Below are 26,733 nucleotides of genomic sequence, written 5' to 3'. Positions count from 1 at the left end.
GATTTATGAGTTTGTTTTGGAAGGCAATTTGGGAGAACATTGGCACGCAGTTGCAGTTCTCGTCATCGTTCCACTTGCAGACTGACGTGCAATCTGAAATTGCCAATTCAGTGGTTTTAGATTTATTGAAGTCTTGTATCTCGGATCAGAAGACTCAATGGGAAAAGAACTTACCTTTGGTGGAATTCGCCTACAATAACACGATACACTCTTCGACGGGGAAGACGCCATTTCAGATTGTTGAAAGTGCTGCAAAGGTTCCATCCTTCCCGAGCACGAAAGATTAGATATTTGACGCTGATGAATATTCGCGAGATTTGGATACGGCTTTTGCAAAGGTTCGCGAGACTTTGCAAAAGTCTCAAGAACGACAGAAAAAAAGGCAGCGGATTGCCATCGTCGCGACTGAAACTGAAAAAGGATGATTGGGTGCTCTTACGTTTTGAGAAGGCACGCCTACGAAAGAAAAAGGAAAGGAGAGGTTTTTTTTTCAAAGCTTAGTATGCGATACTACGGACCTTTCCAGATAAATGAAAAGATAAATGATGTCTCCTTCCGATTGAGACTGCCAGATACTTGGAGGATTCACAATGCATTGCATGTGAGTCTCTTGAAACCTGTTAAGGGTGATGTGCCTGATGATGGGGAGCGTGATGAGCAACCCGAAGTGGAAGAAAACGAGGAGATCCTTGTTCCTGAACAGATTTGGCACATAAGGATACGAAGACTAAAGGTAAAGTCCGAAGGCGGTTCTTGGTTAAGTTCAAGAACTTCCTGCATTTGATGCGAAGTGGATGGAGGAGGAGGACCTTCCTGCATTTGATGCGAAGTGGATGGAGGAGGAGGACCTAGCAGATACTCCTCAGATTGTGAAACTTTACCTCGATGTTTTGGTTTAGCATAGTCTACTCCAAACGGAACCCAGAAATTCAGCTTGGCCGAAGATCTAATGCAATGGGATGCACAAGAGGGGGGTTACTCCGCTCCTTTGTCAAAAGATGCCTTCATTTTGATACTAAAGTCACTGATGTCTCTCTGAGCTTCAGGGATACTGAGAGCTGACAGTATTCTGCTGGATGACTTTATGAAATGGAATTCCTGATAATGATACTGATTTGTTCTTGACTTCTTTTGAGTGCATAAACTGATAGACGAAATGACTGCAGCATTTTGGTCTGATTGATCTTGAATAGACATGGTTGCAATAGGGGTTAGTCAATCGGACATCGATGAGGTCCTGATTGGATCTAGATGTGATTGCTAGCTACATTGCCGATAAATCATGGTCTAAGATCCGAATGAATGTTGAATGTCATGTGATGTCCTGTGATGTCTGGTGATGTCCTATGATGTCGTGTGATGAGACTGTCGATTTTGTACATGTGCTAGATGTGTGTTCCTAGTACGTAGGTACTAACAGTCAGTGTCTGCTAAGACGGTTTATGGCTTTTGTCGGTTTTGCAGGCGTAATCGCGGTCGATTACAATGCTTTCAAGAGGGGGGTATGTCACAAAGTGATGACGTGGCGGACAGCAGAAACCCTAAAATTCCTGCAAACCCTAATTTTTGCCAAAACCCCTAATTTTCGGAAATCGCGGAGGCTGGAAAAAAATTTTTAAAAAATGATCAGCGACGCAAATTTTGCTTTTTCTCTACTCAATAAGAAAGAGAGAGAGAATGCTTTTGCTTTCAAGTTTTGACTCTCTGTGAGAGAGAGAGAGAGAGAGAGCAATTGTTTTTTATTTGAAGCTTTTGGAGCTCTGCTTTTGGGCATCCCTTGTAACCTTTAAATTAGTGGTGAGGGCCTCACTTCTTAGAGCATCTGGACGCAGAGTCTGAGAGTGAATCCCAAGCCACTCTCTTGTACTTTGAATTGACTAATACAAAAAGAAATACCGAAAGGGGCGCTAGTCTTTGGGGCCAATATCTCTAGGCACAGAACTCCGCCGGGCCAGTGCAAATCTATTGTGATCTGTGAATTGTTTGAAGTGGTTATTTGGTGTTGTCGCAATTGATTCTTGACTTGGAGTGTCCAAGTCTATTACATAATTGCAATCTACAACCTTGGCAAGTACTTCAAAACAACTTAAAGGGAGGGAGAGAGAGAGAGAGAATCCACGTGAAAGACACGGAGTAGTAGAGTTGCACCCCTAGACGACGCTAGCTCCAAAGACTGGCGCCCCTTTCGGTATTTCTTTTTTATTAATGCGCAAAGGTAGGCGGAGCTCTCCTCTGCTTCTCCACGCAGTAGAATGCCACAGAGAGACCCCTATTTACAAGTTTAAAGACCCTTGACCAAAATCAAAAGTTGTCCATGAAAAGCATCAAGTCTACACGTGTCTAGTCCCAAAAGCAAGTTGGTGCAGGTGATCACAGCTTTAATGCAAAGCTTGCCTTACTTTAACTAAGGTCTTAGCTTTAAACCTTAGAGGCATGTTTACACAAGTGCGTAATGCTTAGGTAGTTTTGAATACCCGAATTGTCTTATGGCGTGTAGCAGATTTTGGATGTAATGAACGAGCAGTTTGCAGTCTCCCTGTAGTTGTACTCCTATCTTGGACCTGTAGTTTTGATGATGATAATGAATACACAGTAAAGCAGTACTTTGTTTATCTCAATCATGGTGTTCCTTATTCATATGCTTTGCAGTTCTGTGATTTGAAGTGCAGTTTCCTGTAGTCATTTTCCTTTATATTGCATGTTTCTTGTACTGAATACCTGTTAGGGTTGTGAGCCCCTAACAATGGGTAGTGGATCCACCATCCAATTATTGCCCAATGCACCGGCACAGTTCTCAAGGAACTCGACAAATTGTTTGGCTCGAGATTGTGAAGTCAAAAACATGTGGACGAGTTTGCTAGAGGAAAGCGGCAAAGGCAAGCTAGAAAAAGGATGGTAGTACCAATCCTCAGTTAGCTACCTCGGTAGCCACAAGGTACAACCACAATTGTTATGAATGTGACTCGACGCTTTGTTTGGCTCGGGAGTTTGAAGCCAAAGACAAAAGCAACAACTCATAGATAAATAAAGACAAAGGCAAGCTGGACAAGGATGTGAGAGAGCGTGTGAGCGGAAGCGTGAGAGAGAGAGAGAGAGAGAGAGAGAGAGAGAGAGAGAGAGAGAGAGAGAGAGAGAGACCACAAACGCTAGATGTAGGAAGAGGGAGCGATCAGCTCCCATGACTATCAGAGCAAGAAGACCCTGCAATACAACATATCAGATGTATGAGCCTATGTCTGACAAAGAAGTGGGTACCCCCCTGGCCCCATATATAGGTGCCCAAGGGGAGGTACTGCAATGCCAATGAAAGCCCCACGACCCAGCATAATAAAGAAAATATAGGGCGCCTGGAGAAAGGAGAGGCGGCCAACCCAGAAGTGGACGGCTAGACAATGCAGTCTAAATGCATATGCAAAGGGTGCCAGTCCGGAGGCACACTAGCCGTACATGCATGCACTAGACCTGTGAAGCAGCAAAGTGGTGTAAATCTAATACCCCCTCTCAGCACCGGATGCTGAACAAACCGCCTGAAGCGGAAGATGTGAGGCAAATAATGAAGATGGTTGTTGGGATGTCTGCAGCAGTCTGGGGTGTCCAACCTCCGAGAGATATCCATGGTAAAGTGCCATCACGAGCAGTGTAGCAAGCTATTGTACTCTGCCGATACAGGGTGAACACTGAAGACACTGCGAGCAGGTCCCCAACTGAGGTGTCCAACCTCCGAGAGATATCCATGGTAAAGTGCCATCACGAGCAGTGTAGCAAACTATTGTACTCTGCCGATACAGGGTGAACACTGAAGACACTGCGAGCAGGTCCCCAACTGAGTGTAAAAAACTTCTTGTCGTGAAAAAAAAGTGCCAGTAGATCTGCAAGTTTCCTGCCCAGAAAGATTTGTGGTGTCTGTAGTCGAACCGTCTGGAGAAAATGGGGAAGCCCAGAAATCGTCATGAGAATGACCAAAAGCCTATCAATGCATGAACCTACAACCCAGTGTCGCCAAGTAGCTAAGCTGTGTAGAACTCCAGGAAAGCAAGACGTAGCAATCTGCACCCTAAACTCCTCTGAATCAAGCAAAGCTAGACTAAACAATCTGCACTATAGAAGCTACCCTAAGCTGCCGTAGTCACCGAGAGACCGCACGGACCACCACCTGATGGTGTCCTAATAGTAGCCTGTAGGTAGGGTAATCCAAGATGAGACTCAACACCCTGCACTGTGAAGGGCCTTTGAGAAGAGGTGTGGTCAGACCAAGCTCTATCTCCTGCCTCCAATCCTCCAGGTGTCAACCAAAACAGAATCCGCCCCAACACCACCACCAAACCGCATGTCGGTGTGGCTCTCAATGTGAATGAGCTGGGAGTGGCCTACTGCTCAGGTCAGGGGATAAGTCTGTTGTAAGGTTACTGAGAATGAGTGTAAGCAACTCTAAAGGTAGCTATCCAAATGATCAGGAGTGTAGAAGAGCAACTCCACTACCATCCAAGCCAAGCTCAAGGTGACTCCGAATGTAGTCGCGTAATGATGCCTGATCTCCCGCAGCTTGTGGGTAAACTCTCCAAGAGAGTCCAACGCACTGATGTCCCACTCCAGTCTGTAGATCCAAGCAATGAACCTGTCCAAGAAGAGATCCAAGATCCTCTCCCTAAGTCCATGTAGATGCTCATGTGTAAGTAAGTGATTTGACGTGTCGAGGTCAAGTGGTAAGTGTGTCCACCCAAAATGGTGGTGTCTTCTCTGGGAATGTCGGAATCCCATATGCCATGAGCATGGCCATATCTTGTGTAAACTCCTCTGATGAGTGCATAGGTGTGTCCATTGCAAACCCACGTCACCACCCCCTGTGGAGTATGCAACCGCCGAATGATGGCTGGAATGAATGGATCTCCCAAGGTTCATACGCCCATAGATGATCAAGCCGACGTAAAAGCTACCGTGTACTGCAACAGTCACTGAGAGACCGCACGGACCACCATCGGATGGTGTTCTGGCACGAGGTAACTTCATCCTCTGTGAAAACCACAAGCCAAGAGGCTGCTGTCCACCCAAAAACGCAACTGCAAGGTGATGAAAACACTGCTGTCCAGTGAATTTCAGCGTGCTCGTACGCTCCCGGCATGGATTGGAGAAGTGCAGAGGGTCTGGGGTGGGTGGGCAATCAAAGTCACAACCCCAAGTGGGCTGAAAACAGAGAAAAGAGCAGTGGATATATGGCAGAAATCTGATGATATGGAGAGGAATGTCGCCAACAAAGCACTAGATGCTAAGCCAGGTAGGAGGCAAGATCCATGGTGGGCCAAGGCTAGCGCTGCCCTCCTTTGCTGAAAACGATGCCCTACCGTCCAAAAACGCAGGCATTTCAGCCCTGAAAACGCAGATCTGCCCATAACGCAAATGCTGGCTGAAAACGCAGGTGATAGAGAGGGTTATCCGGCACGAAAATGCCTGAAAAGGCTTGCGCTGGCTGCCAGGAGGTTGATCGCCATGTGGGAGAGCAAAAGCACAGGTTGAGAAGGGTTTCTCCGCGATTCAAACTCGGTATATCCCATCGCTTTCCTGGCTGATGCAAAACGCTGGCTGATCTTCTTCTTGGGAGGGAGAACCTGATGCAAAAGAAGCGCCTGGTCTCAAAACCATGGAAAGCTCGTTGTTGGTACCATGTGAGAGTGCGCGTGTGCAGAAGAGAGAGAGAGAGAGAGAGAGAGAGAGAGAGAGAGAGAGAGAGACCACAAACGCTAGATGTAGGAAGAGGGGGCGATCAGTCCCCCCATCACTACCAAACCAAGAAGACCCTGCAATACAACGTATCAGGTGTGTGAGCCTATGACTGACTGAGAAGTGGGTACCCCCCTGGCCCCATATATAGGTGCCCAAGGGGAGGTAGGGCATTATCATGCTTTTTTACAAGTCACATTTATAAAAACAATGTGTATTGATCATTGCATATCTTCTTGGAAGTGTGAGAAAAACTCTAACACAGCAAGGTGATAATATTGTTGTAATTGAAGCACTTCTAGCCTTACAAGATAAACATCAAGTATGGCCAATAAACTTCAATTAAAAATCTTGATCAAAATTTTTCCATGTGTGAGCACTTCAATCTAGCACAAGGAATCTGAGAACTACCTAACTGTATATTCATTTTGAAGTGTGAGATAAACTAGAACAGAACTCAAAGAGTGAGGATAGGCAATAAAGTTTGAGCACTTTTTAGGGTTTCGAGATGCTCCCAAGGCTTTAGACTTTGTCCAACAGTCTGACATAGCATTTTCTGGAGGCTGCTATACAGAGCACTCCAAGATCAGACGGGCGGCATCCTTTCTGAAAGGCAATGCACAGACATGGTAGTCCACTCTGTTGTTAAGGAAACAAGCGCCAACAAAGTGGTTGAAATTTAAGAAACTCTTTATTCTTCATGGCTCACACAAGAGCATGAACGAGACGTGATTACGGACTGGAACCATGTTTGGATGGTCAAGACAGAATCTTTGGATTCTTACTGTGAAAGATTTTGGAAAAATTTTCTACCTGTTTCATCCTTTAAGAATATCAATTTTAAGGAGCAGATTGAACGGTTTTGTTGTGGGCTTCCCAAAGAAATTCGAGACTATTGTCTCGAAAGGAAGTCCGAGTCTATACAACAGTTGATGGGATACGTGCGAGAATTTGCTATACATTCGGGTAAATTGACATTCCCATCAGATGAACCTTCAACAAGTCATAGCAGAAACAATCGACGAAGAGATAGACGACCTTCTCTCACAAAAGACCAAAGAGATGAATATATCAAAGCAGGAAAGTGTTTTGAATGTGGAGAACAAGGACATATCACTACACAGTGCCCCTAAAGGGAACAAGAATCAGGATGACTGGCAGATTGAAAGAACAGTAGGACGAGGCGATACTCGTTCCAAAACAAATTTTTGAATTAACATTATTTTGCTTTATGAATTTATGAAACAGGAAGATAATTTTAAATTTTGAATAAAAACTAATGTTTTATGAAAGAATCTGTTAACTCTGGAAGAAAAGAGAAGAATTAAGAATGAGATGGAGCAGTGACAGCTCCTGAATGAACCGGATAACAAATCATGAATCACGACTGATTCAATGGAATGAATGACTAGACCACTCTGTTCAGAATGAACTTAGTGATAAATTGGGATCCCCGAAAATGATTCTCGCACATGACAGTTGTAAGGTGCAGTGGAAGTGAATGTTGAACTTTGCTCAAGATGAGTGCTTCGAACTGTGCTCAAGGGTTCCTTTTACTTACGGAAGGGAGAGCCTTCCATTCCTTTAGTGAGAGAGTGCAATGAACACAAACAAAGTGGTGAACACTGTGAATGAAGGTACTGAGACTAAGAGATAGAGAAAGAAGAGAATACGACACCAGAATATTGTCAAAACCCTCCTCCGAAGGCCCCACTCTATGGCGAGAGCGGTCTATTATTGATTGCACAAATCTGTACAATGCTTGGACGACGATGAGAACGACGAAGAGACGGGCTGAAATCTGAAAATGCTAAGGGCTGAAATCTGCAAATCTTTATCTGCTGAATTCTGAATCTATGTCGGTGATGATGTCGATGGCGACGATGCGACGACGACGCACTGGAAACGCAGATGCTGAAATCTGCATTTTCCAGGCTGAAACTGCAAACTACGTTGGATCTGACCGTGCGGCGAGGATCTGCTATAGGAAGGTGAGATCTGCGAGGTTTGGGGGTTCTACTGCGATGTCTGATTGCTGAAAATTGAAAACGCTGGTCCTTCTTGATGCCTTGTCGCGAAGAATCTGCAAAACGCTGGTTGGTCTTGCTGATCCAAAACGCTAGGCTGAATTCTGTCTTTTGCTACTGCCGATTGTCTTGCAATGCAAAACGCTAGGCTGATCTATTGTTCTAATGTCGTCGGAAATCTGCAAGTGCAAAAATGCCAAGGCTGGTCTGTGGATGCAAAAAGGCTAGGATCTCTTGCTGATGCAGAAAACGCTAGGCCTGCTGGGGGTTCTGTTGAGAAGGTGCCTGTTGAACTGAGTTCCTGCTGCCTCTTCTGCCAGAAAGTGCTAGCACTAGGTTTGCTTATATATTCACTTAGTCAAATTGCCCTACCCATTTCCCAACAAAAATCACTTAAAAATAATAAGTCAAAAATGTCAAAAATAGGGAAAATAGGTTCTGTGCACTGGAAAATGCTCTTGATGGATTCTGATGGTAATGCTGATGATCATGATGTGTCATAGTGACATAAAAACCCGTTTCAGCCCTCTGAAACCCCGAAACAGCGAAACGGCCGAAATGTTTTGGCGAAACGTGCAAAACGAGTTGATTTTTTCTTTTTTGCCCCCTTTTGACTAGTTAACCTCAAACCACCCGTGCAGGGATTTTTTAAGCTATGCACAAAGATTGCCTCAAAAAATCGATAGAGTTTTTGACCCTCACGCACTTCGAATAATCAATCTCTCTCTCTCTCTCTCTCTCTCTCTCTCTCTCTCAACCTTACACACCAGCATGGCCTCCTCGTCTTTACCTCCACGTTGTTGCAGCTGGCTGCCGACTTACCTTCTTCACTCGTGACTCAAGTCTCACATCTAGATTTTGGTAATTCATATCTTTACTGATGAATTTGTATGTATATTCAATATATAATTATACAAACATACATATAAAACGAAACCTATGTTTCGCTTTCTTTGAGCTCCGAAACGAAACGTTTCAGAAACCTCGAAAACCCGAAACGCACGAAACCCCGAAACATTTCATGTCACACTATGATATGTGCAACCAGAGGATATGCATATAATCTAAGTGGCTGGACATGCACGGTCTGTGAACAGACTCACAAAAGTGCCAGATCACTTCCTAATCTAGACTGACTTGACTGAACTGAACCCTGGTCATGAAGTAGCTTGTCCACGTGCACATAGGGTTAGATGTGTCACGTGACATCCCTTCTTTTCAAAGTGAGGTACTGGTACCAAACTATATGGCGTCGAGGGAGATTGCCAACAACATCTGGAATCCTGGAAAGGACTCTTCGTCGGCCCACTCTGATGCGTGGGTCATGCGATACTTGAACTTCATAAAGGTCTGCAACGCTTGCTTCTTTGGGCCGCTCCAAAAGCGACACAAAGTCATCCGTGGCTCCTTCGATGCTTCAACTTCGTCTATAGTCATGAGTCTACCTTCTTCAAGAATCTCCGAGGATGAAAATTCATGAAACCACTTCCAATACGAAAACATGAACATACCCATTCCATGTAAAGTGACTGGAAAAATACTAGTATGCTTGAAAAACTGTGCATGCAATGTAGATGAACATAGAGACGGAGTGCCAAACTGTTCATCAAACACACGCAAACAATGGGGTCGAAACTTGACTTTCTGATCTACATCAATCAATTGTGGCAAATCACAATGAAAATGCCGATTCTTGATGCTCAATTCTTCTTGTGCTCTTTCGATACTGTGTGAATGTGAATTCCTTGAATGCAAACATGTCATCTTTTCATGAGTAATCCGCATACATCCGTGCTCATTCATGAGTGAATCGTGTTCATTGTACAATATGGCATGCCTATGAAATACGGAAGCGAAAACTGACTGTTAAATGCAATTTATATACTCAAGACACTTTGGAGAGAAAGAGAGAAAGCTTGACACATCATTGCGGACTAGAAGATTGGCTGGTCCCCCCCCATAAAGAGAATATCTTTATTACTAAGGGAGAATTCTTTACAAGCACAGGAACGGGGCGAAAGCCCGTCCTCTATTTTTTCTTGTCCTTCTTCTTCTTCTGACTGAGAGAGTAGAAGAATTGCTCTTCTGACTACTGAGAGGATCTTTCCTCTTCTGTGAGATTTTGGGAAGCTCTCGTAGATGAGAGTCTATCTTCCTAAAAACTCATCAACAGCTCTCAAAAACGAGTCTGTCTTCCGCTAACTATGTCTCTTCGGACTTAATCATTCCTGCAGTCAACCCACGAAGGAAACATGCAAAACACACGCGCACACGGTTGCTGTAATTTTCTGCACATAACCAAAAATTGTTACCTGAGCGCGTTCCAATGCCGAAACGGAGGTCCTTTTCGCGACGGAAACGCTCCAAACTTTGTGTATGTGTATAGTAGGTAGAGAGGAATAAGATCCTACTAAAGCTTTGCTGAAATTCACCCTAATACAGGCAATTAGAGGCTGAAAACAGAGAATTTGCAGCAGCTAGTAGAGAGAGAAAGAGAGTTTTCTACTACTTTACGCGATGAAACTTCTCCCACAGCTGCCTACGACCATGAGAGGCCTTGTTCTAAGTGATGGGTGCACAGAGGCTCCACATACACCACAAGGTGCTGCTCTCAAGCTTCAATGGAGAGCTTCACTGCGCAGAGGACGTTCAACTTAGGGGGGGTAGTGCACTGCCAACCTGGCAAGAGGGGGAGGGACTGCTCTCTTATAGCCTCACAGAAGAGGGGACGCTAGCATGAAGAGAGGGAGTGAGAGAGAGAGAGAGATTGCATGGGTAAGTGTGCCAAGTGGCACACTTACTTAATAATTTAAAAACCATTCAACTTTTGACTTTAAAAGTTCTATGTTAATTAATGAAATGTGCAATTAAGTGCACAACTGCATCCATAGATGCAACCAATTAAATTGTTAGTTGCTCCCCAGCGCAATGCCGTACCGACACTGCTCTGGCATTACCTGTTCGCACTTGTCCGGCCATTTGGTCCAGCGCAAATCATTTAAGAATACTTTAACTAACTTATCCTAAGGCCGTAAAATAATCACGCCTTAGGGTTATTATTCTAAGGACCCCATCTCATTCCTATGCTTGCACTAGCGCGCGTAATTTTCTGAGCCTGAAATCTGAGGCTACTATCTACCCCTTCATTGAAGACTCGATTTCCCAATCACTAGGGCTTCAGGGTATTTTTCTGCTAAGGTCTCCCTAAGGTGCTCTCGCCCAAACTTGGGCGCACCTGAGGCCCCAGAAACTGCTAGATCTATTCTGATGTGCACACAACTAATTAGATAATTCTTTTCTAGTAAATAAATTAATTATTTACAAAGTCTGACATAGTTACATCCCTCTTGGTTCTAGACAATTGACCTCAACTGTAGAGCGTCAACATAACTGTGCAAGATGTCTGGGTAGTCCTAAAGATCGGACTCAGTCATCCACTTTGCATCTAAAGGAGTGTAATTCTTAAACTTGACTAAATACTTTCGATGTAGACTCCCCGACTTGAGTTGTCTCTCCAAGTGGTGTTTTATCTGTTCAGGTTGAAGGATTTCCTCAGTCTCTTCGACTTCTGGAGGATCTTCGTATATTGGCGCCACTCGAGGAGGTCCAACATATGGTCGGAGGAGACTGACATGAAAAGCATTATGGATGCGCCAGTTAGAAGGCAAATCAAATCTGAAAGACACGTCATTGACTTTATCTGTAATTTTGAAAGGGCCGTAAAATCTATGGGAAAGTTTGACAACTTTTCCTTTTCCGACCCGCTTTTTCAATCTAGCTTTCTCAAACCGAAGCAGGACATATTGTCCTTTTTCAAGATTGAGATTCCTTCTGTGCTTGTCTGCTTTTCTCTTCTGTTGCTCTTGAGTACGAAGAATCGCTTGCTTTACTTGTTGATGGGCAATATCAATATTGCGCACAAATTCATCTGCGGCGAAGATATTTTCTTTGGTAACCATAATAGGAAGTAAGAGTGGCTTCCCATAAATAATTTCGAAGGGAGCTTTACCAGTTAAGGAATGTATAGTATTATTATACGCAAACTCAACTATTGGTAAGTACTGTTCCCATTCGGGTTGTCGTTCCGAAACACAGCACTTGAGGAGATCTAAAACAGTGGCATTAGCGATTTCGCTTTGACGATCTGTTTGAGGATGATAAGCGGATGAAAAATCAAGCTTAGTTCCCAAGTTTTCGAACAATGCCTGCCAAAATAGACTAGTCATGCGGGGATCTCTATCGTTGACAATAGTCTTTGGCAATCCATGGTGTTTAAAAATCTGAGCTAGAAATATTCTAGCCATGTGATCAGCTTTGATAGTCTTCTTTACTGGAAGAAAATGTGCTTGCTTACTGAATCTGTCTACTATAGTCCAGATTACATCATTTCCATTCTTGGATCTAGGAAGATCCGTAATAAAATCCATGGCAATACTTTCCCATGGCGTGTTAGGCACAGGGAGCAGCTGAAGCTTGCCATAAACTTTATGTCTGTCATATTTTACTTTTTGGCAGACTCGGAGTGTTGGCCAAAAGAAATACCTTTCGAGGACACTAGTGGTGGAAGCAATTCCCCGATGCCCGGCATAAGGAGAATTATGTGCTTCATCCATCACCTTCTGTCGTAAGGGCTGAGCTATGCATATTGCTTGTTGACGATAGTGTATTATCCCTAATGAAATAAGGTGGCCTTGAGTGACCAGCTTGAAGATCTGCCCAAATTGTGGCGAAGTCTGGATCTTGAGGATACATCTCGCTGAGAGATTCAGTTCCTAATGATAAATTGTTGTTGGTGCATTGATCTTTGGATGCCTGGAGAGAGAATCTGCAACTGCATTCTTCGTTCCAGAAGTGTGTAAAATCTGAAAATGGAACATTGAAAGAAAGTTGGCCCATCTCATCTGCTTTTCTGATAACTTTCTCTGTGTGAGAAAGTAGCGAAGACTTTGATGATCTGTCTTGATAATAAAATCAGCTCCTAACAGATAGTGTTTCCAAATGGAAAGAGCATGAATTAATGCCATTAGCTCTTTCTCGTATATGGAGACATGCAACTCTGCATCTTTCAGGCGCCGACTTTTGTAAGCTATGGCGTGACCCTCTTGGTTCAAGACTGCTCCTACACAATCTCCAGATGCATCGCTGTATACCTCGAAAGGTTTGCGAAGATCAAGGACGGTGAGAACAGGTCCGTGACTGAGTAGATACTTAAGCTTTTCAAAAGCTTGTTTGTGTCCAGACCCCCAATGGAATGGAATCCGCTTCTTTGTCAGGTCATGAAGGGGACCTGCTATCGCGGCAAAGGCTCGAATGAAACGCAGATAATAGGAACAGAGGCTAAGGAAACTTGGTGTAACTATGTCAGACTTTGTAAATAATTAATTTATTTACGAGAAAAGAATTATCTAATTAGTTGTGTGCACATCAAAATAGATCGAGCAGTTTTTGGGGCCTCAAGTGCGTCCAAGTTTGGGCCAGAGCACCTCAGGGAGACCCTAGCAGAAAATACCCTGAAGCCCTAGCGATTGGGAAATCAGGTCTTCAATAAAGGGGTAGATAGTAGCCTCAGATTTCAGGCTCAGAAAATTACGCGCGCTAGTGCAAGCACAGGAAAGAGATGGGGTCCTTAGACTATTAACCCTACGGCTTGATTATTTTACAGCCTTAGGATAAGTTAGTTAAAAGTATTCTTAAATGATTTGCGCTGGACCAAATGGCCGGATAAGTGCAAACAGGTAATGCTAGAGCATTGCTGGCACGGCAATGCGCTAGGAAGCAGCTAATGTTTTCATTTGTTGCATCCATGTGTGCAGTTGTGCACTTAATTGCACATTTCATTAACTAACATAGGATTTTTAAAGTCAAAAGTTGAATGGTTTTTAAATTTTAAAGTAAGTGTGCCACTTGGCACACTTTCCCATGCGATCTCTCTCTCTCTCTCTCTCTCTCTCTCTCTCTCTCTCTCTCTCTCTCTCTCTCTCTCTTCATGCTAGCGCCCCCTCTTCTGGGAGGCTATAAGAGAGCAGCCCCTCCCCCTCTTGCCAAGTTGGCAGTGCACTTACCCCCCCAAGTTGACCATCCTCTACGCAGTGAGGCTCTCCATTGAAGCTTGAGAGCAGCACCTTGTGGTGTATGTGGAGCCTCTGAGCACCCATCACCTAGAACAAGGCCTCTCATGGTTGCTTGCAGCTTTGGGAGAAGTTTCATCGCGTAAAGTAGTAGAAAACTCTCTTTCTCCCTTGTCTAGCTGCTGCAAATTTCCTGTTTTCAGCCCCTAATCACTTGTATTAGGGTGAATTTCAGCAAAGTCTTAATAGAATTTCATTCCCCACTACCTACTCTACACATACACCAAGTCTGGAGCATTTCCATCGCGAAAAGGACCTCCAATTTGGCATTGGAACACACTCAGGTAACAATTTCTGGTTATGTGCAGAAAATTACAGCAAGCGTATGTGTGTGTGTTTTGCATGTTTCTGTGGTTGGTTAATTGCAGGAATGATTACGTCCAGAGTGGCGCAGTTAGCGGAAGATAGACCCTCATTCGTGACAGCTTCCAATGAGTTTTGTGGAAGGTAGACTCTACCCTACAAGAGCTTCCCAAAATCTCGCAGAAGAGGATAGATCCTCTCAGTAGTCAGAGAGCAGTTCTTCTACTCTCTCAGTCAGAAGCAACAAAAGGCCAAGAAAGACTAGAGGACCGGCTTTCGCCCCGTTCCCGTGTTTGTAAACATTCTCCCTTAGTAATAAAGATATTCTCTTTATGGGGGGGGACCAGCCCATCTTCTGGTCCACAATGAAGTGTCAAGCTTTCTCTCTTCTTTAATTCTCTTGAGTATTTGAAGTGCAATTAAACGTCAGTTTACGCTTCCGTATTTTTGTGACAGTGGTATCAGAGCAAGGTCATCTCTCTCTTCCTTAAGGGATTGACGACTCTTGGCAGACTGCAGAAATGGGAGGACGCGAGATAGAGTTCTCTCTCCTTCAACAGCAGGTGGAAGAGTTGCAAAAAGCTCTCTCCCATCCAGAAGTCCAAAAGATTCTCCATACTCTTGAGAAAGGGAAGGAGAAAATGCCGATGCGGTCGGGAGAAATCCCGCACAACCCAAAGGCGCCAGAACCAAGGAAAGATCCTTTGATTGGAACCTCCCGCATGCACGAGAGGCACAAGAAACCTCCAGAACGTCATGTGCCGTTTAATCCAAAGATTCAAGAGCAGGATCCCCCTGATTCCCCTCGGTTCTCTTTCATGAAGGATCTGGATGACATCGTTGCTCCGGAAGACATGTTCCTTGACGATCTGTCGCAGCAAGAAGTGCATTCAAGGGAAAAGACTCATGTCCATAAGGAGTCTAAGCATAGAAAGAAGGAGCACCATAAGAAGAAGCACCACAGGCAGAAAACATTCAAGTCGGGAGACAAAGATGTGAAATTCGACACCTACAATGGGCAGCGTGATAATGACAAAGCGTTGGCTTTCATCCGCCAATTCGAAGTTGCATTTGCTGAAGGGAATTTTAAAGAAAGATCCAAGCTTCGCCATGTTAGTATGTACCTGAAAGGCACCGCCAGCAGTTGGTGATTAACCCTTATCCTGGAAGATCATAAACCCCAAGATTGGACTGCTTTCAAGGAGTTCTACGCACAGTTCCTTCCTCCAGACTATGAGGAAGAGGTAAAGAAAGAATGGGATCGACTTTCACAGTCAGAGAAGGAAACTGTTCCACGCTATGTGGATAGGTTTTGGGACGTTCTCTTGAAAGTCACTCCATTCAAGAAGATTGACGATTCGGAAAAGATGCGCAAGTTTGAAGCAGGATTGCATGAAGCCTTGCAAAAGGCTATGAAGCTTTACCCTCGAGGTAACTTGCAGATACTTATGGAATCAGCCCGCATAGCTGATGGAATACATGACAAGGGTACTCCCAGGAAGATGGAGCAAAGCACTTACCATGCCAAGCAGAAGGCTCTCCATGAGCAGCCTACCTCTACTTCTTCTTCGCAAAAGAAGAAAAGAACCGCCTCCGAAGCAGAAGCAAAGCCAAATCAGCCCAAGAAAGGGAGATATCTCTCTCCTGCTGAGTTGCGAACTTACATTAGTGAAGGAAGATGCTTCAAGTGTGGACAAGTTGGTCATATGAAGGGTGACTGTCCTACCAAACCTCCACAACCACCCTCTTCCAATGCAGTCCCAGATGTACAGGGAAATACAACCAAGGATGGAAAAGAAAGAGCTCTTCTTAAAGCATGGGGTAGCATCAACAACCAACGGGCTCTCATTTTGTTTGACCCTGGCAGTACAGACAACTTCATCTCTACCAAGCTAGCTGATGACCTGAACTTGCAACCCAATCGTTTTGGAGTTTCTATTCAAGCATAATCTGCTTTCAAAGGGTTTGCAAACTCAAACTCTATCCAATCATAGGGAAGTTGAATCTAAAGGTCGACGACTACAAGGATCAAGAGTCTTTCTTACTAGCTTCACTTGAAGGATGCGATGTTATCTTGGGAATGCCTTGGCACTACAAGATACATCCCATTCCTGACTATGTTCAGAAAACCTTATCCTTTGCTCATAAAGGAAAGGAGTATCTTGTACTTGCAGATGCAGGTGATTGGCGTATCCCTATCGCCAATCACATTGCCATCAAGAAAGTAATGAAAAAGTGTGTTTCAGCGTACTTGATTTTTGCAAGAGAGAGAGATGTATCTGTTTCACAACTTTCTTCCTCTTTAGAGCAAAAAAGACTTATTAGAAAGTTATAAAGATTGTTTTACAGATGAACTTCCAAATGAACTCCCACCTCCTCGACCTGAGGATCATACAATTGATTTGATCCCAGGAAGTTCTCCTCCAAATCAACCCCCTTATCGAGTTAGTCTAATGCAGCAAGAGGAAATTCTCAAGCAGGTTCACGAACTTTTGGAGAAGGGCTTAATAAGGCCTAGTAGTTCTTTATATTGTTCACCTGTCTTGCTAGTACAGAAAAAGGATGGCACATTCCGCATGTGCATAGACTATAGATCTCTAAACAAGATCACAATCAAGAATCGATTTCCAATCCCTCGGATTGACGACATTCTTGACAAGTTACAAGGAGCAAGTGTTTTTAGTCGTATAGACTTGAAGAGCGGTTATCATCAAATCCGCATAGCTCCTCAGGATGTGCATAAGACTTCATTTAGAACAACCTTCGGATTGTATGAATTCTTAGTGATGCCTTTTGGACTCACTAATGCACCAGCCACATTCAACAGAATGATGGATAGAATCTTCCACTCATATAGAAGCTTCACAGGCGTTTTCTTTGATGACGTCTTAATCTTCTCAGAGACGGAAGACGAACACTATAAGCATCTTGCCTTAGTGTTTAAAGAATTACGCAAACACAAATTATTTGTGAATGCTAAGAAGAGTGAGTTCTTTCTTTAAAAAATCCACTTTTTGGGCCATATAGTATCTCACAATCACGTGAGAATGGACCCTGATAAGATTCAAGCAGTTGTAGAATGGCCTACGCCAACTACAGTACATAATGTACGAAGTTTCCTTGGCCTCTGTTCTTATTATCGGCGTTTCATTCGAGCTTTTGCCGCGATAGCAGGTCCCCTCCATGACCTGACAAAGAAGCGGATTCCATTCCATTGGGGGTCTGGACAAAAACAAGCTTTCGAAAAGCTTAAGTATCTACTCAGTCACGGACCTGTTCTCACCGTCCCTGATCTTCGCAAACCTTTCGAGGTATACTGCGATGCATCTGGAGATTGTGTAGGAGCAGTTTTGAACCAAGAGGGTCACGCAATAGCCTATGAAAGTCGGCGCCTTAAAGATGCAGAGTTGCATGTTTCCATATACGAGAAAGACTTAATGGCAGTAATTCATGCTCTTTCCATTTGGAAACACTATTTGTTAGGAGTTGATTTTATTATCAAGACAGATCATCAAAGTCTTCACTACTTTCTCACACAGAGAAAGTTATCAGAAAAGCAGATGAGATGGGCCAACTTTCTTTCAATGTTCCATTTTCAGATTTTACATACTTCTGGAACGAAGAATGCAGTTGCCGATGCTCTCTCCAAGCGTCCAAAGATCAATGCACTAACAACAATTTATCATGAGGAACTAGAATCTCTCAGCGAGATGTATGCTCAAGATCCAGACTTCGCCACAATTTGGGCAGATCTTCAAGCTGGTCGTCAACAAGCAATATGCATAGCTCAGCCCTTACGACAGAAGGTGATGGATGAAGCACATAATTCTCCTTATGCCGGGCATCGAGGAATTGCTTCCACCACCAGTGCCCTCAAAAGGTATTTCTTTTGGCCAACACTCCGTGCGGACATTGAAAAACATGTACGTGAGTGTTCAGTCTGTCAAAAAGTAAAATATGACAGACATAAAGTTTATGGCAAGCTTCAGCCGCTCCCTGTGCCCAACACGCCATGGGAAAGTATTGCTATGGATTTTATTACGGATCTTCCTAGATCCAAGAATGGAAATGATGCAATCTGGACTATAGTAGACAGATTCAGTAAGCAAGCACATTTTCTTCCAGTAAAGAAGACGATCAAAGCTGATCACATGGCTAGAATATTTTTAGCTCAGATTTTTAAACACCATGGATTGCCAAAGACTATTGTCAGCGATAGAGATCCCCGCATGACTAGTTTATTTTGGCAGGCATTGTTTGAAAACTTGGAAACTAAGCTTGACTTTTCATCAGCTTATCATCCTCAAACAAATGGTCAAAGCGAAATAGATAATGCCGCTATTTTAGATCTCCTCAAGTGCTATGTTTCGGAACGACAATCCGAATGGGAACAGTACTTACCAATAGTTGAGTTTGCGTATAATAATACCATACATTCCTCAATTGGTAAAGCTCCCTTCGAAATTATTTATGGAAGCCACTCTTACTTCCTATTTATGGCAAACAGACACGTCTCTCTCTCTTGCAAAAATCAAGTACGCTGAAACACACTTTTTCATTTCTTTCTTGATGGCAATGTGATTGGCGATAGGGATACGCCAATCACCTGCATCTGCAAGTACAAGATACTCCTTTCCTTTATGAGCAAAGGATAAGGTTTTCTGAACATAGTCAGGAAGGGGATGCATCTTGTAGTGCCAAGGCATTCCCAAGATAACATCGCATCCTTCAAGTGAAGCTAGTAAGAAAGACTCTTGATCTTTGTACTCGTCGACCTTTAGATTCAACTTCCCTATGATTGGAGTAGAGTTTGAGTTCTGCCCTTTGAAAGCAGATTGTGCTTGAATAGAAACTCCAAAACGATTGGGCTGCAAGTTCAGGTCATCAGCTAGCTTGGTAGAGATGAAGTTGTCTGTACTGCCAGGGTCAAACAAAATGAGAGCCCGTTGGTTGTTGATGCTACCCCATGCTTTAAGAAGAGCTCTTTCTTTTCCATCCTTGGTTGTATTTCCCTGTACATCTGGGACTGCATTGGAAGAGGGTGGTTGCGGAGGTTTAGTAGAACAATCACCCTTCATATGACCAACTTGTCCACACTTGAAGCATCTTCCTTCACTAATGTAGGTTCGCAACTCAGCAAGAGAGAGATATCTCCCTTTCTTGGGCTGATTTGGCTTTGCTTCTGCTTCGGAGGCGGTTCTTTTCTTCTTTTGAGAAGAACAAGTAGAGGTAGGCTGCTCATGGAGAGCCTTCTGCTTGGCATGGTAAGTGCTTTGCTCCATCTTCCTGGAAATACCCTTGTCATGTATTCCATCAACTATGCGGGCTGATTCCATAAGTATCTACAAGTTAATCCGAGGGTAAAGCTTCATAGCCTTTTGCAAGGCTTCATGCAATCCTGCTTTAAACTTGCGCATCTTTTCCGAATCGTTAATCTTCTTGGATGGAGTAACTTTCAAGAGAACATCCCAAAACCTACCCACATAGCGTGGAACAGTTTCGTTCTCCGACTGTGAAAGTCGATCCCATTCTTTCTTTACCTCTTCCTCATAGTCTCGAGGAAGGAACTGTGCGTAGAACTCCTTCTTGAAAGCAGTCCAATCTTGGGGTTTGCGATCTTCCAGGATAAGGGTTAACTACCAACTGCTGGCGGTGCCTTTCAGGTACATACTAACATGGCGAAGCTTGGATCTTTCTTTAAAATTCCCTTCAGCAAATGCAACTTCGAATTGGCGGATGAAAGCCAAAGCTTTGTCATTATCACGCCGTCCATTGTAGGTGTCGAACTTCACATCTTTGTCTCCCGACTTGAATGTTTTCTTCCTGTGGTGCTTCTTCTTATGGTGCTCCTTCTTTCTATGCTTAGACTTCTTGTGGACAGGAGTCCTTTCCCTTGAATGCACTTCTTGCTGCGACGGATCGTCAAGAAACATGTCTTCCGGAGCAACTATGTCATCCAGATCCTTCATGAAAGAGAACTGAGGGGAATCAGGGGGATCCTGCTCTTGAACCTTTGGGTTAAACCGCACATGACGTTCTAGAGGTTTCCTCTACCTCTCGTGCATGCGGGAGGTTCCAATCAAGGGATCTTTCCTTGGTTCTGGTGCCTTTGGGTTCTGCGGGATTTCTCCCGACCCCATCGGCATTTTCTCCTTCCCTTTCTCAAGAGTATGGAGAATCTTTTGGACTTCTGAATGGGAGAGATCTTTTTGCAACTCTTCCACCTGCTGTTGAAGGAGAGAGAACTCTATCTCGCGTCCTCCCATTTCTGCACTCTGCCAAGAGTCGTCAATCCCTTAAGGAAGAGAGAGATGACCTTGCTCTGGCTCTGATACCACTGTCACAAAAATACGGAAGCGAAAACTGACTGTTAAATGCAATTTATATACTCAAGAGACTTTGGAGAGAAAGAGAGAAAGCTTGACACATCATTGGGGACCAGAAGATGGGCTGGTCCCCCCCCATAAAGAGAATATCTTTATTACTAAGGGAGAATTCTTTACAAGCACAGGAACGGGGCAAAAGCCCATCCTCTATTTTTTCTTGTCCTTCTTCTTCTTCTTCTGACTGACAGAGTAGAAGAACTGCTCTCCTGACTACTGAGAGGATCTTTCCTCTTCTGTGAGATTTTGGGAAGCTCTCGTAGATGAGAGTCTATCTTCCTGAAAACTCATCACAGCTCTCAAAAACGAGAGTCTATCTTCCGCTAACTATGTCTCTTCGGACATACTCATTCTTGCAATCAATCCACGAAGGAAACATGCAAAACACACGTGCACACGCTTGCTGTAATTTTCTGCACATAACCAGAAATTGTTACCTGAGCGCGTTCCAATGCCGAAACGGAGGTCCTTTTCGCGACGGAAACGCTCCAAACTTTGTGTATGTGTATAGTAGGTAGAGAGGAATAAGATCCTACTAAAGCTTTGCTGAAATTCACCCTAATACAGGCAATTAGGGGCTGAAAACAGAGAATTTGCAGCAGCTAGTAGAGAGAGAAAGAGAGTTTTCTACTACTTTACGCGATGAAACTTCTCCCACAGCTGCCTACGACCATGAGAGGCCTTGTTCTAGGTGATGGGTGCACAGAGGCTCCACATACACCACAAGGTGCTGCTCTCAAGCTTCAATGGAGAGCTTCACTGCGCAGAGGACGTTCAACTTAGGGGGGGGTAGTGCACTGCCAACCTGGCAAGAGGGGGAGGGGCTGCTCTCTTATAGCCTCACAGAAGAGGGGACGCTAGCATGGAGAGGGAGTGAGAGAGAGAGAGATTGCATGGGTAAGTGTGCCAAGTGGCACACTTACTTAATAATTTAAAAACCATTCAACTTTTGACTTCAAAAGTCCTATGTTAATTAATGAAATGTGCAATTAAGTGCACAACTGCACCCATAGATGCAACTAATTAAATTGTTAGCTGCTCCCCAGCGCAATGCCGTACCGACACTGCTCTGGCATTACCTGTTCGCACTTGTCCGGTCATTTGGTCCAGTGCAAATCATTTAAGAATACTTTAACTAACTTATCCTAAGGCCGTAAAATAATCACGCCTTAGGGTTATTATTCTAAGGAACCCATCTCATTCCTTAGCTTGCACTAGCGCGCGTAATTTTCTGAGCCTGAAATCTGAGGCCACTATCTACCCCTTCATTGAAGACCCGATTTCCCAATCACTAGGGCTTCAGGTATTTTTCTGCTAAGGTCTCCCTAAGGTGCTCTGGCCCAAACTTGGGCGCACCTGAGGCCCCAGAAACTGTTAGATCTATTCTGATGTGCACACAACTAATTAGATAATTCTTTTCTCGTAAATAAATTAATTATTTACAAAGTCTGACATAGTTACACTAGCACTTTCTGGCAGAAGAGGCAGCAAGAGCACCTTGCTCAACAAGCAACTTATCAACAAGACTGACCCCACGACAACTCTAGCGTTTTCAGCATTGCAGAGGCCTAGCGTTTTTGCATCAGATCAGCTTGGTGTTGACTTTGCCTTGCGACCAAATGTATAAAGATACAGTACCATTTTGTTCTCTATTCAACTAGGACGTCCAATAACCGAGCTGATATCTTCACCAAACCTCTACCACAGGCGACACTATCCTCTCATGCCAACTCTCTACGATTAATTCTCCATCCAGGAGCTAGAGGGGGTGTTAAAGAGTTTCAAATTCCTGTCCGATGGTGGCTCTAGTATCTCCAAGGAGTAGATGAGGGAGTGAGTTGTTTTGTGGCTATGCCCAGCCGTACCTGAGGTAGACGTACTTTCTCAATGGTGCATTTCACAACCCAAAAGGGCATCTCCACGCAAAATGCCACGTGAGCAACCCTCCACATTTCACACCGCGTTTCACGGGTTGCAACGTTATCAGTTTGGTCAGCTCTTCCAGTCAGCCCTCTACTCGTCTATTCCTCTCTTTTGGTACGGTCATGCCACACCATTTGTTTGTGACAACAAGCACTTGGTAAATTTGCCCACACTAAAACTCAAAAGCTTGTGTAGCAATTTCGACGTTAGCAATTTGTACGGCACAGGATTTGCAGCGGGATCTAAGAACTACTACATCAATTTTGGGTGACACTCTCTTGGCTCTACTACTTCCTTACCCTAATAACCATGATGCAATCAAACTTGGCACATAAGCATGCATATCTCTCGACACTCACCAAACCAAATGAGCATGTGGGCATACCCAAAACAGTGTCTCAGAGAGGAGTCAACCTGTAAAGCGCACCGCTAATAAATTAGATCATGCCGAGACTCTCATGTGCCAGCATCCACATGAAGTACAAGATCCACCAGATTGATCCAGAGTCTCCAGATACATGACCAGGACTACGAGAGGAAGACATGGAAAAGCTTCTGGTGAGGCCAATGCTGCCTACAGCAAGATCGTGAGGGGCAAGATCATGTATGACCTATCAATGCGTACTATGTACTCAAAAGATGAGACAGTAGCCAGTAACCATGGTGTCTGGTAGGAAGGCCACAACCACTCACCTGCATCACAAACCAACCATGACAATGGACAACCCTTCCATATCCATAGGCGCCAAGACAGAGCATCCTCTAAAGAGGAAAATGGATCCACACAAGCCCCCTTTCCACAAGAACCACTCACCCTATTAGGCTGCCAAGCGGAATCAGGGAATTATGAGGTACGCAAATCTCAACCGGTAGTGACCTCAATCCTCAGTGGCCAAACACCCATGGATCCCAAACATGGTGGTCGTGACGATCAAAGTAACCTCTCTCTCTCTCTCTCTCTCTCTCTCTCTCATGCTCATGGATATGTACCTGCATGGGAGCGTGTGTCTTCACGTGCACACACGTGTGTGAAGATTATGAGGATGAAAAGGACACTTACATTGATCTTGTTTTTTGTAGAGAAAGTCACGATCAAGGCTGTCTGGGGAGTCCTCAGAGAGCTTGGTTTCGAAGCTAGTGAAGATTTCCACAGTGCGGCCTGTCTGTAAGCCAAGGAGACATCCAAAGACACGAAAGGGAGAGCTCTCTTGAGCCTTGATGCGCGTGTAGTGATCGGAGACGTTTACGATTACAAGCGGGTGAAGCTTGAACGTGAGCCCGCTGCTAGACGCCATGGCCATGGCTCTTTGGACCAATGTCGAAGTTATTTTATTAACGCCTAAACTCATGGGCTTCTTTAAGACCTCCAAAATCATATTTTCTCTTCTTTTTCAAAAGGGGTGAGGCTTTAGTGATGGCTCCCCTTTTTGCTAATGAAAAAGGAGAGATTATCTATAAGAGGTACACATTACAAAGACAAGAAGATAAATTCATATCTACAAAGGGCACCCTCATGATTGAGAGTGTGTGCAATGATGGGAATTTTTGGGATCCCTTTTGCTTGTTTTTAAATTTCTATTGCAGAATGCTCTCTCTCTCTCTCTCTCTCTCTCTCTCTCTCTCTCTCTCTAAGCCCTTTCTTCTGCACAAACCTTGTTTCCCAACTAGGTGAGGGCGGCACTGTGGGGGAGCATCAAGGCACAAGCTTGCCCCTCCGCCCAAGCTCAATACACACAAGTGTTGAGAAGTGTTGCAGTCTCAAGCCCTGCCCGCCAGCCACTTTTCACAACTTCCTACCCATTTTGCACTACAAGACACATTTTGCAACAGCCCCAGCTCTCTCTCTCTCTCTCTCTCTCTCTCTCTCTCTCTCTCTCTCTCTCTCTCTCTCTCTCTCTCTCTCTCTCTCTCTCTCTCTCTCTCTCTCTCTCTCTCCAGTGGGTGCAACCCTTCAATACACATTGTAGCTGCTCGACCCTCATTCTAACCGTGACTTGCAACATGACCTACAACACTTGTACACAGAGCATTAGGTTTAAAGGGCTTTTATTTTAAGCCTTAACACCATAAGCCCTTCATCTCACCACTTTATTAGACAGAGTTCCGAGTTATATGGGCATTCATTTCAAGTATCAATCTATGTTCAATAGGAACAACCTTTGAGAAGGTTTTGCTAGTCGAATTTGCGGCATTGATGGCTTCCTTTGGCACTCCCATTTCCCACAAGAAAACTCTTGCGGTGGCGGTAGCACCAAGGATAGATCGTGTCACCTCCCAAGAAGCAAGGATCACAGTCCTCGAGGCTTAGATCTAAGAACTCATCGGAGACAATGAGCAACTCAAACAACGTCTACACAAGCTTGAAGACACACAGAAAGTAGAGAGCCAAGCTATGCTTGTGAAGTTGAAGTTTCCCTCACCAAAATTGTCCTGACCGCTCAGAAGAAATCCCATGAGACAACACACAAGAAGATCGACACCAAGATACCCGTAGTCTTACAACAATGCCGGCTACAAAAATCTCTTAGCTTTAATGTCATGATTGGGGGTTACACCCACCAAGGTGCACTAGTGAGGACACCCTCAGAAAAGTAATCACCAAGCTCAATGACATTCTTCAATCTGTTCACGTCAAGCTTGAAACAGTCGCTTTGATCAACGACACAAATAGCCATGTGCCACCCAAGCCTTGCATCCTCACTTTCAAGGACAAAGATGAGCGGACGAAGTTACTACATCAATCTCAACTTCTCAAGGGAAAAAAGTTTTGGATCGTTGAGGAATTGACCACAAACCAACTCAAGAGTAAAGAAAGTGAGCTCAAGAAGATGCATGAAGCACACAAGCAAGGTAAATGAGCAGTCCATCGAGGTGGCAAAGCCATCATTCAAGAATTTTGAAGTCCCAAACTGACACTTCCCCTAGTCGACCCCCCTTAGGTTTTGCTCTTCCCTTTCTTCTACCCTTCGAATGGACCCTCAGTCCTTCACAAATGTGTATCAATCACCTTCACTTAGGCTGTAATATTTTGTTTTGGTCCCATGGGTCGTATATGACCTCCGTGAGATGATTCTCTCTCTCTCTCTCTCTCTCTCTCTCTCTCTCTCTCTCTCTCTCTCTCTCTCTCTCTCTCTCTCTCTCTCTCTCCACACATTGTAGCTGCTCAACCCTCTCACGACCTGCAACGCAATGTCGTATTGCTCAACTTCCATGATGGGGGAAAAGGCAAGGGGAGGCAAGTTAAGCTTCTTTGAAGCCTATAAGTATATTGAGCAGTGATCAGGGCTTGATAAAAGGCAAGGTTCAATGTTGAATGTATGCTAGATGTGGCTTTAAAGGGCCAAAAATTATCTCCATGACACTAAAAGAGAGTATGTTTGAAGTGATCACAAATGAGAGTTTATGGACTAGAATTGCAGCACTTGAAGGGCTATACATGCATGTCTTTACAGCTCGTCAATTGGAGCTACGGTGAAGAAGTTATGCCAATTTGAAGTTGAATTGATTGCAGATTTGCACTGGATTGGGTAACTATAGATGAGGGATCAGGGATGAAGTGAATGCATGGGTCTTAAATTCTCATCTTGAGGAGCACATTGGTCTTTTTGGATTGGCAATCGTAGCTCAGTTTGCCAAGATATTGGCAGTTCAAGTTTCCACCAAGGCTAGTTCTGTACGAGATTGGTTGCCTCGCTGAGTGTGCCAACTGGGAGTTTTTGGCTTTTGACTAGGTTCTAGAATGTGGTGCACTTAATAGGGTAATAAGAAATCAAGGAGCATCTTGTCCGGAATGCCATCTCATGCAGTGCATCAAAAGTGGGATATGCTGCCAGTCAGCGGTATGGTGGTCAACACGTAAGCCTAATGTGATGGTCATTGATGATTTGGTCCGGATGTATGGCAAATGCATTGTGGTTGGCAATTTCTTGGTTTGTATTTAATAAATGTGGTGTCCTTACGAAAGCACATAAAATTCTTCATGCGATTACAATTTTAAAAGGTCGTCTCTTGGAGCGCATTGGGTGTGGGAAAAGCCCAACACATTTGTGGCAAAGAACCTATGGTGTCTTTAACCGAATGAAAAGGGAAGGGATTTTTCCAAATGCAATCACTTATACTTGCATCTTGAAGGCAAGTGGCATTATCCAAGAAATTGAAAAGGGCAACAACATTCACGATGATATTTTTAGTCAAGGGCTGCTGCAAATGAATGCCATCTGAGGCAATGCCTTGGTCTCTGTGTACGCCAAATGA

General features: G+C 44.2%; 1 protein-coding gene across 2 annotated transcripts in view; it reads right to left on the bottom strand.

Moving 5' to 3' along the window:
* The window catches only part of LOC147451020 (COP9 signalosome complex subunit 6-like), a 44,881-nt gene extending 21,047 nt beyond the window's left edge, over nucleotides 1-23,834 (bottom strand). The window contains exon 1 of one of the 2 annotated variants that reach the window (XM_086519974.1): nucleotides 23,540-23,834. In XM_086519974.1, coding sequence (XP_086376100.1) covers nucleotides 23,540-23,828 — 289 coding nt within the window. In that variant the 5' untranslated portion in view covers nucleotides 23,829-23,834. The remainder of the gene's footprint in view (nucleotides 1-23,539) is intronic. The other variant, XM_086519973.1, reaches the window with a different exon arrangement.
* Nucleotides 23,835-26,733: the final 2,899 nt, after the last annotated feature.

Source organism: Adiantum capillus-veneris, chromosome 9, assembly GCF_014529385.1.
Source record: "Adiantum capillus-veneris isolate H3 chromosome 9, ASM1452938v2, whole genome shotgun sequence".
Lineage (NCBI taxonomy): Eukaryota > Viridiplantae > Streptophyta > Polypodiopsida > Polypodiales > Pteridaceae > Adiantum > Adiantum capillus-veneris.
Note: the sequence above shows the minus strand (reverse complement) of the source record. Positions and strands in the feature narration are given on the sequence as shown.